The 14,843-nt window shown below is 41.1% G+C and overlaps 1 protein-coding gene across 2 annotated transcripts in view; it reads right to left on the bottom strand.

Annotated features, from left to right (window-relative positions):
* Positions 1-14,843, bottom strand: part of fars2 (phenylalanyl-tRNA synthetase 2, mitochondrial) — a 274,923-nt gene that overhangs the window by 84,048 nt on the left and 176,032 nt on the right. For both annotated transcript variants that reach the window (XM_078162944.1, XM_078162943.1), the window contains exon 9: positions 3,286-3,446. In XM_078162944.1, coding sequence (XP_078019070.1) covers positions 3,286-3,446 — 161 coding nt within the window. The remainder of the gene's footprint in view (positions 1-3,285; positions 3,447-14,843) is intronic.

Here is a 14,843-nt window from a genome sequence, read left to right as displayed (position 1 = left end):
TAGGCTGTAAGGTTAGATAGGCAGGTGTGTTGGTAGATTGATGGAAAATTGGTTGGTTGGTTGGTTGGTTTGTTGGTTGGTTAGAAAGGTGGATATCATATATTTGATTAATGAGTAAATAGGTTTGTAGGTGCAGAAGATATTCATTTTTACACTTTTATTGTTAACTTAACTTCTAACCACTGAAATAAGAGGGAAGGAAGGAAGGAAGGAAAATGGTAAATGGACTGCACTTGTACAGTGCTTTTATAGTCTGCTGACCACTCAGAGTGCTTTTTACACTACATGTCCCATCCACAGTCACACACTGGTGGCCGAGGCTACCATACATGGTGCCAGCTGCTACTCAGTAACCATTAACACACTCTCACATACTAATGGAGCAATTTGGGGTAGTCTACATCAGAGTAACAACTGCCCCCATGGAAGGAAGAAAGGAAGGAAGGAGGTAGATAGGTATAAGTCAACACTTTGAACTCATCAAATACCAACACGGCCAGACACAACAAAAAGTCATGTATGCCTCTAGCGTCAGTTTTGGACGCTCACTGATGGCGTGTTAATTTACGCTCAGCATTGTGTCTTTTCAAAAATAAACTTTTTCACAGGAATTGTACAGTTTAAGCTTGTGAAATGCATACAGTCTCTTCTCAAAATAAACAGTCAATCTAGGTAAAAATTTGGTTTTTATTTTTTTTCCTTATGTTCAGGCAACAAAAGCACATAGTTAGGTAAGAAAAAGCCACCATGCTTTGGCTTAAAACAAGTACATTTGTTAATAAATCCATGTAACGTCATGTCAACGTCATTTATTGTTTAGGGCTGAAATGTTTTAGTGAATGGGAACTTCAGTTTGTGAAGGAATAGTGCATGCTGCGCGCCGTTTTAAAACCTGGCCAAAAATAACAGAGTAACGCACTGTTTGGAGCGCCTACTGAGAATTCTGTCCCAGAGGCATTCAACTACCAGAGGGCTGTTGAAATCTTCTTTTCGAAGCTGCGTAAAATTAAATGCTCTGATTCGTGAGGGAGGGAGGGGGAGGGAGGGAGGCAAGGAGGAAAGCAGTAATTTGTGTCTGTGTGTAATTAATTTCAGTCTTACGTTTTGTTGTCTTTAAAATATTGCATATTTTGTATTGTTTTGCGCATCTGTTACTGTGTTGGTGAGAGAGTTTTAAAAGAATATTTTGTCTGCACATGATTTAAAATAATAAAATAGCCCTCCAGAGGCAGATCAGTACGTTAGCCATTTTTCTTTTGATTACTGAAATGTTTAACCACTAATCCTTCCCTGTATTTTAAGTGTAACCCTTCACCATAACATACCACTCGTGTTTTTATCAGTAAAAATCAAACATTTTTCACACATAAAAAGCACAAAGATTTTGAAATCTATAGGCATATTCTGCCATCATAACTTGGCTCTCAGAATTCACCAGATTGATGCCTTTAAATCAAATATATACAAAATTTTCTCCCGGGGGAGCATGCCCCCGAACCCCCCTAGACCACCCAGTAGTCTCCAAAACTCCTGTGGGAAACACTGATGCATTTAACTAGCTTGGTTTCTTCCGCTTTTGTGCTTTCTCGTCTCACAGGTTCCGATGGATCACTGTTGCGCCTAGATCGTGGGTTGTGGTTGTACTCATGCCATGGTCCTGCCTAATGCATACTACTACTACTGCTATTATTATTAGTCATGCCCTTACTATTGTTATTTACATCTTATTATTGTCACATACAGCTACTGTCATATATCATACCATCATATAATACTATTGTTATTATACATATTGCATGTCTGCCCGTCCTGGGAGAGGGATCCCTGTTCAGTTGCTCATCCAGCGTTTCCTTACATTTTCCCCATCAAAGAGTTTTAATTGGGGGAGTTTTTTACCTGCTGTGAGGGTTAAAGGACAGAGGAATGTTGTATGCTGCTCTGAGGCAAATTTTGATTTGTGATACTGGGCTTTATAAATAAACCTGAAGTTAAGTGAACTGAACTTGTGACAAGTAGAGATAGTTAGCTGCTGCTATTGCATCAGTTTGACATCTGATGTAAAAATGGAGCAACTAAGTCATCACCTTTCTAGTTCTACTAGTTATTACTCATTACTGATTTCTACTGCAGATGAACTGATGAATGGTTACACACACACACACTCACACACACAGTGAGCATGTGGGCGGTTGATGTAGGGAGATGGAAGTGCTTAAAGGCAGAGGTTATTGAGTGTAAATGTTGAGCTGAACACTCAGTCAGGCAGAGAAACTAATGGACGACCAAACACACGGAATAATAAACAGGAAGAAGAGAAGATAATAATGAGAGGAAACATTTGATCACTGGACTGTTTATGATAAATATTTATGCAACATAGTGATGGCAAAATAAGCAAACTGCATCTTTTTCAACCTGGACCCTATTTTCCAGTGTTTTTGTGTAGAACTGACGAATGGGAAAAACAGTTTTTGACATTGGCCCCGCATTGAACAACATTAAATCTGCTGCAGTGTAACCACTCAGGGCATGTTCACACCATCAATGTATGTCCACTAAAAGTGTTTGCCACTGACAGGCTCTTTTCACCGCTGCTGGCTACAGGAGTGTCAATATTGGACCAATTTCAAGTTATTGTTTCCATTAGATAGACAGATAGGGTCCAAGCTGAAAAATAAGTTTCCCTTTAATAAAAAAAACATCAGTTTCAAGTGCAATGTTGAGGTTTTGTCATACAGAAGTTACCATGGTTACAAAATACCAATCAAAGTCACAATTTAAGCAGTCACTATAATTAAAAATTGTATATTCCTATTACCATCTAAAAATGAACTTTTTTGTAATCCCACTGTGTTTTTATATCTGTTTTTAATTTTAATATTGTTTTAATCTGCTTTTCACTGCACTCCTAAGTTTGTTAAGAAAAGTGCTATAAAAATAAAGTTTGGTTATTGTTATTTTTATATTAGTTCAAAGCTTTTGTATATCTAGCATAATGATAAGTGGCACGTAAATAAAAAAAAACATGGATACCTCACGTAGTCTATTATTAAATAAACTATTTTTATAATCTGAGAAAAGAAGGTTGAAACACAAGCCTTAGAGGAGGAGGAAAACCATAAGATTCAGTTAAATTCTTTGGAATGTAAGCGAATCTTGAGTTAAGACTGTCCTGCTCTACTTTGATGATGTTTTGCCATCAGACCACATATCCAGCCTCTTATACATAGAACACTATTCATACAGTGCATGCATTGTATGTTTTTAGTAGCAGCATGTTTGTACCTGGAAGCAGATGGGCTGCTGGATATCCGTCACTCTGAACTGTTTGAGAAAGCGCTCATCCTCACTCCAGAACAGCCGGATGTCTGGGATGCCGTACAGGACCATGGCCAGTCTCTCCAGGCCGAGACCAAATGCCCAGCCCGCTTTGTTCCCTGCCCCCGCTGCAAAAAACACACAACAAATTAACTTTTACTTCCCATGCTAACATACCATCCGTTGTCTGGTTCAGTCCCTGTGTTTCCAGCAGACAAACAGAAATATAGTGGAGCATTTAGCAGCTAAAGACACAGATATTTTCTTCAGAGGTTGGTGGAGACCAAAAACAGAGCTAAAAGAGAGAGAATACATTCATCAGGTGGACAAACACATGACTCCAAATGAATGCTAATGTTGCTCTGTGTCTGCTGGATGCCTATATAGTTAGGGTTAAGCTAAAATATTAGCAATAGCCTCTTTATAAAATGATAATATATCATATTGTGCCCTCTAGTGGCCAAAAATCATGTAATGGAGCTTTAACACAAGCTTACACCATTTGGAATGGACATTATGTTGTGTTCATGTAAAACTGCAGACAATAGTAAAAATATAGATTAAAAAGTCATGTAGCAAATCAAGAAGACGCCCTGCAGGTTTCACTGCCAAATGTAAGCACAGCTGGAAGAATGTCCACAAGGTACCAAAAAAATCAACAAAAAAAATAATTTTGTAATAAAAATGAGTGAAGCTAAACACAACAACAGGTCTGCTCCAAATAATCTACCATCAGTGTTCCTGCTTTGACTCAGTTATGTAGAAACAGGACTCCTCCTTATTATTCAACTCAACTTATTACAGTCAATAAATATATACAACCTTCGCCTCCCACTCACATGCTTGTATTATCTCAGTTATTGTTTGATATTTTATTGATTGCCCAAGAGGGAAATTCTCCTGCACTCTGTATCCACTCAGCGTGTCAGCGAGTGTGATTCCCTTAATGCAACCAGCAGGCATAAAATGTGCTGCTCAAGGGCACTAATGCAACCTTCCGGAACTTTAGGGGCTCCCGTCAGTCACTTTATTGACTCTTACTGGCATTGTTCCACCTGTTAAAGATACCATATTTCCTGCTCAAACATTTTAAAAAACTTTTTGGCATTATAACTTAATTTCAAATATGGTAAACTAACAAAATTGAGAGAAAAATCCTACCTGAAGTCAACATCATTTTCTTTTGAAGGTATATTATGCAGGACTGTGGGATACTGTTTGTCAACAGTATTGTCAGCTAAATTGAAAGTAAAAGCCAACCCCAGTTTTTGTTCATTTTGTGTTTTGCCTCGCTATATTTGTGTTTTTCAGCCCTGTGTCTGTGATTTTTGTAGCGTCCTTTTCAATGCGCCATTGTCCGTACATTGTTTTTTAAGAATCCTGCATAATATGCCTTTAACCATAACCACCAGAAAAAAAAAAAGCTACCCGATTAATCGGCCGATATCCCCCCGAAAAAAAAAAATTCAACACTGTAATAAATGAACAATCTTTGACTTTATTAGCGACAACTGTTGACTGTCGTACTGAACAGCTACGTCTTTTTCTAATTTCTGCAAAATATTCCCATACAGGCACTTTGCTTCCTCCAGCTGCCGTAAGAAACAAGAAAAAATGTAAATGAATTCAATATAGCTAATGGATAAAAAAAATTAACCCTCCTGTGGTCAAACTGACACATGTTTACTTATCTTTTATATCAACCTGGCTCTCCTGTGACAGCATCACCAACCCAGCCCTGGCATTCAGCCACATGCCTAGAAACTGGGTGGCCTGTGCAGGCTGGAGACTGTGCTTTTTCTCGTTGATGTGCAGCCCCAGCGCTGGGTGCCAGTGAGATGCTGAAGGGGAGGACACAGATTTCGAAGGTTCTTCCCTCGAAGGCAAACCTGAGAAACCTCCTGTGCCCCTCCCAGATTGGGATTTGAAAAAAGGGGTCCTTAAGGTCGACGGTTGCAAACCAGTTGCCTACCCTGACAATAATGGAAAATGCTGCCACCCTCGTCAGAGGAGAAGCACTTCAGAATTGTAAACAATACCCCTGGGTCTTTGTTGAAACAACCCAGGGGTCTGCTCCCAGAGCCTCCCATGTCGCCTGAGGGCAAGTGAAGGCTGGGGGTTATGTTACGTCAGGACTGAGGCGTGGGCTTGGATGGCCCCTGGCCACTGCCATGTCCTCTGCGGCATTTAGACTTGCAGTGCCATGCTGCATCCAGCTGGCCCCGCAGATCTTCCTGCCCCCAAGCAGGCTGAGGTTGCTTGGGCTTCTGCGGCTGAGGCCACTGCCAGCCCTGACCTTGCTTCAAGGTGCGTGACACCTCCTAGGCACAGTGATGGGCTAACTGGCCCTGTTGAATCATCATGGATGCATCAGGCCCAAACAAGGCAGATGGCTGAACTGGCAGTTTGAGCACACATGCCCTATCCTCTGGCTGCAGCATGGATGATGATAGCCAGAGATGGCGCCTGGCCACGCAAAAGCTTGCCATAGCACTGCAAGCCGCTTCACCCTGCTCTCTCATGAACTTTGGAAGAAGTAAGGAGACACGTTGAAGTTCGGCTATTAGATCCGTCCTACACCCCTCCTCTAGCTGGCCAACCAGATGGCGCTGGTATAGGGGCAGTATGGCACCCGTGTCTGCCAGCTGTGTCTGGACTGCCATGGCTCCATGCATTTTTCCCAACAGCCCATCCATTACCTTGCAGTTTCTACTCGGGCAGTTTGCTTTGCTCACGAGGAACTTTGACAGCGCCACCAAGGCAACCAAAGCCTGATCCATGAGGGGCAATGGCCCACAGCCTCTCCTACCCCAATTGTCAACCGCAGTCATATGACAACAGAGCCCCAACCAGCATGCCTCCGCCGTTGGCGTTTTAACCCGACTATCGACCACCTTCCTGAAATCAGAAAGGAGAGGCACAAGGAACCATGTGGGTCGCTAAGGGCCAAGAATGTCTTTCTCCTCCTCCAACCCAGGGGAGAAGGGGCTCCTATCCAACCCAGCAGAGGGCCCAGGAGCAGGGAAGTTCCTATGTGACACAGTCTGCTCACCCCCTACTGAAAATGTAATAATGGAGGCGGGGGAGCACCCTGATGGGCCCCTGTCCCCCACTACCAGACCTGAAAACTTAGGGTGCTTAGCTAGCTGCAGGCCCTGAGAAGGGGCTGGTGGACGTCTGCCAAATGAATGGCAATGGGCTTCCCTTTGCCTAGCAGACATGCAGAAGCAGTTCATGCATGAAGATGGATTATAACGAGCAGCACTGCATGCTCAATTCCCAAACATAACAGACAGTAGTCATGGCCATCCTCTACTGGCATATTAACATTACAAACCACACAAGAAGGGCCCTGTTGGCTTGCCATTGTTTCTCTCTCTCCTTTTTTGTTTTTTGGAGAGTGACATCACTGTAGCGCGACCGAAAAGTGCACTCTTTAGCTATAGCAATCATGCTGCTGTGTGACCACAGTATGGATTATTTTCTTTGACACTGGACAGCGGGACACTTCTACAGGAGAGAGATTCTGTGTTTTAATGAGGAAATGGAAAGCCTCCACAGGTGCGAACCGTAAAACCAGCTACACCTCACAGTGGCTAACTGTGGAGGTAAGCCGCTCGCCACCCGCCAACCGCCAACTCTGTCGGGTTGGAACAGGCAACTAAACCCCTGAGAAATGTCGCAAACTGCCCCGCGACCCGGTCGGGTTTGAGCCAGCAACAACCTCCTTGAGGGACGCAGCATGCTGCCCCCTGAATAAGTCAGGCTCGAGTGAGCTGCTATGCCTCCACTGTGCGTAAACAGACAGCTGCAATACACGGATATGGCACCCTTCTCAACTGTTTCACTCCTTATTGTCAAAAAGAACAAACAGTGTTTACCTATCCTCAAGAGAGACCCGCGAAGGCCAGGTCTCCAACCTAAATGAAGGCGAGTGGACAGAACGCTAAACTCCTCTCTCTTTTCTTTTTGCTCTCATGTCGACTACGACAGGTGGAAATCAATGAATCAGTGGGTGCATGCACAAGGTGGGCTTTTATAGCCCGGTGCATGCCTGCCACATAAAGTGGCGTGTCTGCAAGATGATGGGGATAGGGATAATTCCCATAGTTATGATATAACTTCTGGGTGGGGAGATAATCTCGATATGATACAGAACCATGGATTACCAGAACCATCAGGAAACATGGACAATTACAGAGCAACAGCCAACAATGTAAGACAAAAAAGGACTAAACTATAGTGAACAAGGTAAAAGAGCTGATGGGATCACATTTCACTTAATTGTATCTTCTATAATTGCATGTGACAAATGATTGATTGATTGAAGTGTGAGTCATTTTGCTAATACACAACTGAATAAACGATTAATGACAGATCTCAAAAAACAAAATAATAATCAAATTTGAAGTTTGAGTTTCTTTTGTTTGTAAAATTACTATTTGTATTTTTAAGAAACTGATCTGAGCTCTTGATATTCAACCTTTGTGGAATAAGTGGCAGATATCATTTTTTGTTGCAGCCCAGTTGCCAGACGAAAATGGTGGCATGGTGGTTGTTTTTTCTGTGTTTCCTGCCATCATGGTACCATGAAAATTTCAAAGGCAAAACATGATCTTTTCCTAACCATAACAAAGAGGTTTTTGTTCCTAAAACTAACCACATATCAACCACAGGGTTGTTGAAAAGTAAAGTTTCAGCAAATCCGCTACATAATAAGAAATGTAAAAATGTAATGTATCCATGGTTTGCAGAAATGTAACATGCCAACATTTATTCTGGTGATTGGGTTGTTTTTTTACATGGAGTATAGTGACCATGTGTAATCTTGTGTTTTAAAATCCAGAGTCATCAGTCAGAGGTTTGTTTTGCTCTGATAAATGGTTAGAGAAGATGAGGGGATAAAAATTTGTTATGGTTTGGTGAATCTATAATTTTCTGGGTTAATACACAGTACATCTTAGTTTTTTATGCAGTTGCTCTTTTATTGATATTTAGTTTTGTTGGTTGTAATCCTGAATTTCTAATCTCTTGTAGTTTTGAACATGATACACGTTAAATTAATTATCTAGTAAAACAAAGAAAAACAGGGAACCTTCTGAAGCTAATATTGAAATAAATTAATTTTGTAAAATCTGCTTGTGTTCCATTAATTCTAAATTCATCAAACAGATCAAAACATGACTGACTCCAGGTCAGTGTCTGCAGGCTATTAGGTAAAAACCTATAAAACTCAAGAAATTCTCTCACTATTAAAATAATCTCTCAGTCTATAAGTTTAAGTCACTCAGGATCTTTAAGAGGCCTCCATCTTTACTTTGTGCTATCAATCATTCTGCTGCAGACAGAGTGAAGTTTTTCAAACAGCAGATTTCTCATTTCAGAACAAAACTATTCAACCGCTTAAAGGCAGGTCAAAGCAAAGGGCAAACACTCGGTGGAATAAAGGATTATGGGTAATTTGGAGGATTTCAGGCATTTTCAGTCTGGGACCCAGATGAGAGGGAAGTGGTTTCTCTCTCTGGGATGAAGACTAATTGAGACAAACCTGTTTCCTTTCTGATGTGCCGACCCTCCAGAGCCTGTGACCTCTGGGTCGTGATCCGTAGTTTAAAAAACGCACAACAGCAAGCATTTAGCCAGAGAGTGAAATGTGGGGTTTGATTCTGAAGATAACTAAGTCAATTCAGGAAGAGGATATTCTTTCAAATTTAAATACTCTGGTTATTATTATGATTCCTGCATCAGTCTCTCAAGTTTCAGGGTCACTTACAGGACAATGTTTTCACTCTTAATCAGCAGTACAGAAGATTTTATTTTACAGATCTGAGAGTAACATATTTAATATCCTTGTGTTCAAACAGCATTTATTTCATCAGGAAAAATAGTGAAACTACAGAAAGAGCTGGTGTGGCTAAAAATGGCACATCCAAGTCCAAGTGGCAACCTCCAGGGCTGAAAAATGAAGCCAACACGGAAGTGTCAAAGAATGCAGTTCCTGTTCCAGAAGCCAGTCAATCCCCATAGACCCCCATTTTAAAATGTCCAACTTCACAGCAGAAATAAACATGTTTACAGCCTGGTTCAAAAAACTGTTTTGGTCTTCATAGTTTATTTCATCATTAATGACAACTGTAAGGGGCTGAATTTTTGTATAACTCACCCGTTTACATTTTATTAAAGCTTAAAGTTACACATAATTAAGGGCGGGGATGCTTTAAGTGACTGCTACCTCCATAGCACCAGTCTCTCGCCCAAATATAGTCACTTCTGACTCCGAAAAACCAAGATGACGATGGCAAAATGCTAATCTCAAGGCTTCAAAACCGGAGTCCACGCACCAATGGGTGGTCATGGTGACTACATCCATTATTTTATAGTCTATGCTCAAGTCACAGATTTGATGACTTTAACACCAATGACTAGTGACTTCACTTGGACTTGGGCCTTTTGACTTGAAAATACTAAATACCTTCCCCCAAGACTAAAGATTAAAAGTCTGTTGTCTAAAAGGTGTGCCATAAATTAATTCACTTCTTGAATGAACTAACGTTAATGCTATTCATTCCCAGCAAGTCATACTTAACTCCCCAGATGCACTTTGTTTGAGCCAATCCGACAGCATCCAATAAAGCTACAGGAGAGAACCATGAGGAATTAATGTTACGTTACTGTGCGCCAGTTGGAAACATATGGTACCAATGATAACTTCAGTTGCACACAAAAACTATGTGCTGGTCCTCGAAAATCAATCTGCAGTATGCAAAAGATGCAGGTTGACAGACGGAGATGCCACAACTTCCAACAAACTTGTTTTAACAAATAAATACAAATATTTAAAAGAATTCATAATTTTTGCAGCTTTAAAAGATTATAAATCTGTTGTTAAAATGGCATTACATTTGATGAAAAGCACAGCATGACTTGATTAGGACTCAAAAATTTAAGTTTAGGACTTTGGACTTGACTCGGGACTTATCAGTTATGACTTCAGACTTGGATTGGGACTTGAGTGCAAAGACATGAGACTTACTCATGACTTTCAAAACAATGACTTGGTTACCAGGGCTAAAATAGCTCCACTTGTTAAACCCATGCTCTCCTGATGCTCGTTTGGATGGGTACATTTTGGGTTTTCCATCAGCAGGTTTAGTTAATATGCTGCTGGTCACACTGAGCCCAGTAGAGAAACATTATGTGTCGCTGCAGAAAGAAAAAGAGCCAAGGAGGGAGAGATTACATTCCTATATTATCACTTTTACACAAATCTGCAGGAATAATTAGTTGTGTGCAGCAGCGCCACAGCCACAGGCTGTTATTTGGCTTTCAGACTCATATTCCGAGGTCAGCAGCTGGGTGAGGAGTGGGAGGAGAGGCTCGGGATGTAATCTGGACATTTTTCTAAATATTTGTGCGTGGGGGCATTCAAATGGCTTGCCACTAATGAACAAACACACCCACGAGCACACACACACACACACACACACACACACACACAAATGCAAGAGGCGTATGGCAAGCGAGCAAGCGAGCAGGAGGAAGAATTACCTGCTTTGATTGGAAATGCTTCTGCTTATTATGTTGATGCGTAACCTGCCTGCCCCCCTCGTAGGTGTGTGCTTGAGTCCACAAAGCGCCCGTGCGCTCGCGCGCACACACACACACACACACACACACACACACACACACACACACACTTCCTGCTTTACATCCTGGTCTTGTTGCTCCTGGTCCAATAAGCAGATGGGGAATGTGGTTTCTATGCTAATGAGCATTGGGTCAGGGGGTTGCAGAAGATGAGGGAACACATTGGAATAAATCTCCACTTCATGATCACGCACAATCAATCAGATCTGTGACCCGTCTCCTCCTTGTCCTCCTCTTCTGTGCCCTTTCTTCTTTCTTTTTATTTCTGCTCCTCCTTCACCTCCTTTCTTCTCGTTTCCTCCACTAATTTGTCTTCCCTTCTTGTCTCACTTGCAAATCTTCTCTATTGTCTCAACTTTCATCTTTCCTTTTCCTCTTCTGTCATTTCTTTTTCCAAAAATTTTCCTTCACTGCTTCCCATCCTTTCTTCTCCTCACCTCAATACTCTGTGTCTACTGTGTTTTCTCTCCAGCTTCTGTCTTCTGCCACCACTTGCTTTTATCCTTTTTCCTTTTTCTAGCTCTTGATCTCATATTTGTCTCCTCTGTTGTCAATAGAAACTATGACAAAAAAACATTTATTGATGTTTTTCATGATGGAACGTGACAAAAACTATGATGAATACATTACAGTTTTCATGCAGTGTTTTACTTTTACTAGATGTAAGTGTGCGGAAATCTTTTTTTTTGCCAGTTTGGACTTATTGATGGACACCTTGCCAAGATTAAGCCGAGTGGAGCGTTGGTTGTCCTACATCAACTGGTCTTACGTCCAAAACCTCCAGTTGTTGGACTAGTGTTTGGACCAATTATACTCCTTGAACCTCAAGTTTACAGATGAGTCCCCCCCCCCGTCTTCTCCAAACTTTGACCCTACGATCCAACTGCCATAGGCAGAATCTGGACTCATCGCTGAATGTAACATTCCTCCACATGTTTAGGTTCCAGTGCACGTGTTGCTGACACCAGCGCAAACGGTGGATGGCAGTCATAGCAGGCCTCCTGAGAGAGCCGTTGGCCATATTGTCCTGCACACCTTGACTACAAATCTGTAGAAGACTGCCTACAGTTCCTAAGTGCTGACAGGATGAGGACACGGTCTTCTTGGGGTGCCGTCTTCTTGGGACGCTCACTTCGCTGCCTGCCTCTGACATCCCCCTTATATAGAACTTGGCCTTCAGTTTGCAGATGGTACTAGGGCTCACTCCAAATAATGCCACAACTTGGTTTTGCGGAACACCAGCTTGAAGTTGCCCTATCAACGGGTCCTATCCAGATCAGTCAAATGTGGCATGCCGATTCTTGAAGCAGACACCAACTGACTACTGTAGCAGGGCCCATGCTCACAGGTAATGACTATCAGGTGCCAATCAGGCACCTGATTGCCAGCACCTGGGGGTACCAGTAGCTCAAAACAAGAGTCAATAGCAACAGCAAAAAAAAAGCTGTTTGGCATTAGTAGAGAAAATTTAGCAAATTTTTCATGGGCGCAACCCAAATACTCAGCTCTGCTGCTCATCCCAAAAGAAGCATTGTTACAACAAAGAAATAATCTACCAAACACAAATTTCCTTACTTTTTGTGCTTAGTTTATATATATCTTTAAGATTGAGATATCATGTTCACAAGAATAAGAAGGAAGAGGCTACCAGTTACCTTTCGTCAGTGACCTTTGACCAGCAAAATCTAATCAGTTCATCGTTGAGTCGTTGTGCCAAATTTAAGGAAACTCCCTCAAGGTGTTCTTGAGATACCACATTTACAAGAATGAGACATACACAAGGTCACAGTGACTTTGACCTTTCACAACCAAAATCTGATTAGATTATTCTCGAGTCCTAGTAATCATTTGTGACACATCTGACGACATCTGAAGGCATTCTTGAGATATAGCGTTCACAAGAATGTGACAGACAACAGACCCGAAAACATAATGCCTGTGCGAAGGCGATAGCTGTGGCCGGAGGCATTACATTTTCAGGTGAAAATTATCATAATCCAATACTTTATCCTTCAGAATTACATACAGTTTCGTGCTGTATAGTAAAAATATGCAGTATGAAATTACATAGTTAAGGTCTGAAAGGGTCTTACATGGTTGTTTCCACAATTCCAGATATTAGAAGGAATAAAAAGTTTAGCAATTAGATAAGTCACTTGAGTTAGTCACCCAGTTAATGTTTTCTTTCCTATCACACCTCAAAGACTCAGATTTGGTGAATCATGAGCTTTTTTTAGTATTCAACATTTTTATAATTGACAGCACTGAAAAATATCTGGTGAGGAGAAAATCAGCATCGTTCAATACAGCAGACTCTCAGCCAGTAAAAGATCCTTTCTTAGTTATTGAGACTTAATGTGAGCTCCTTTTTCCAACTTAGACAAAAACACTTCCAAGTCTAAAAGATAAGTTTGTCAAGGGGGTTAATTTCTTTAATGTTGCATGAGATGATTAAAAAATGGCTTCATAATACACTTGCTTGTCTTGTGGGAAATCCCCCTGGTTTCACTGGCAGCTTTCTATATTCTTAGTTTGCTTTAGTTTTACTCTCATTTGTTGGGTGGATCAGGTTGTAAATTATATTTGAACTGGCATTAAAAAAAGTCTCAGATTCCACTTGCAGAAACCTGCAGTTGCCCTGTCTAATTACAAGTGGTGTTTTCTGTCACGGCTGCCTATGTAATCATTACACTTAATCACAATCCTGCAGCTTAAAACCACAGCCGCCGCCGCCACTGCACAGTCTCTAATAATGCAGTCATAAATATATTCATGGCAAATATAATTAGGAGGAATGGAGACAGACGAGAGGAGAAGAGGAGGAGGAGGAGGTGGAGAGAGAGAAAGAGATGGAAAATAATGTTTTATTAGGGAGGGAGTGAAACCAACAGTGGGGAGGAACATGAAGAAAGAGAAGAAGAGGGGACTTAAAAATAAGATGTGGAGAGAAGTGATAATATGAATGAAAAGTACAAACAGGTGAGAAAGCTAGAAGGATATGGCAAAGGATGATAAAGATCATTCTGGCATCTAGTTTGTTTTAATCATTTCACAAAAGTATATGTTAGTTGTGGTTACGTTTAAGTTTTTTTGATTTCATACCAGCCTGATCAGACATGGAAGAGTCAAGTGAGAACCTTTGCAGCAACCACGAAATCTCACAACATCCTAATAAAAAGACACAACATGTCTGAATGTATTCAGACAACAGAAGACAGCCCAGTCACCAAAATGCCGCAACGCTGATATTGGACATTTCTGCAAACCATAAATGCCATACATTTACATATTTTATATGTATCATATCAACATTTCTGAAGTAATCTAGATCTGCAAACAATAAAACCTTTTTATATGGGGACATGGCTGTTCTTCCATGGCTCTTTTAGGGACCCGTAACTGTTTTCCCTGGAGGGGTAGTGCCAGGGTAAGACTAATCTATAAACTGTAAATTTGTGATGTATACCTTCTCTCTAAACTTCAGATTTTGATTGTACATTTTTGGTGTAGGACTGGTCTATAAGCTGGTCTTTAAAGTTGATGTTTGGGGGTGGAGGACTGGTTTATTATCTAGAGATTTTCGATGTCCAACTCCCCTTTAAACCTGAGATTTTGATTGCAGATTTGGGTGTAGGACTAGTCTATATGCTGGTCTTCTAAATTGAAGTTTGAGGGTGTAGGATTATCTATAAACTACAGATTTTCGGTGTCCAAGTCCTCTTTGAATTTGAGATTTTGATTACAGATTTGCTGTGTAGGACTGGTCTATAAACTGGAGATCCAACTCCTCTTTAAATTTGAGATTTTGATTGTACATTTGGGGTGCTGTACTGATCTTGAAGCTGGTATTTATGCAGATTTGGGCTGTAGTACTGGTC

Source organism: Epinephelus lanceolatus, chromosome 20 (assembly GCF_041903045.1).
Source record: "Epinephelus lanceolatus isolate andai-2023 chromosome 20, ASM4190304v1, whole genome shotgun sequence".
NCBI classification, from domain to species: Eukaryota; Metazoa; Chordata; class Actinopteri; order Perciformes; family Serranidae; genus Epinephelus; species Epinephelus lanceolatus.
Note: the sequence above shows the minus strand (reverse complement) of the source record. Positions and strands in the feature narration are given on the sequence as shown.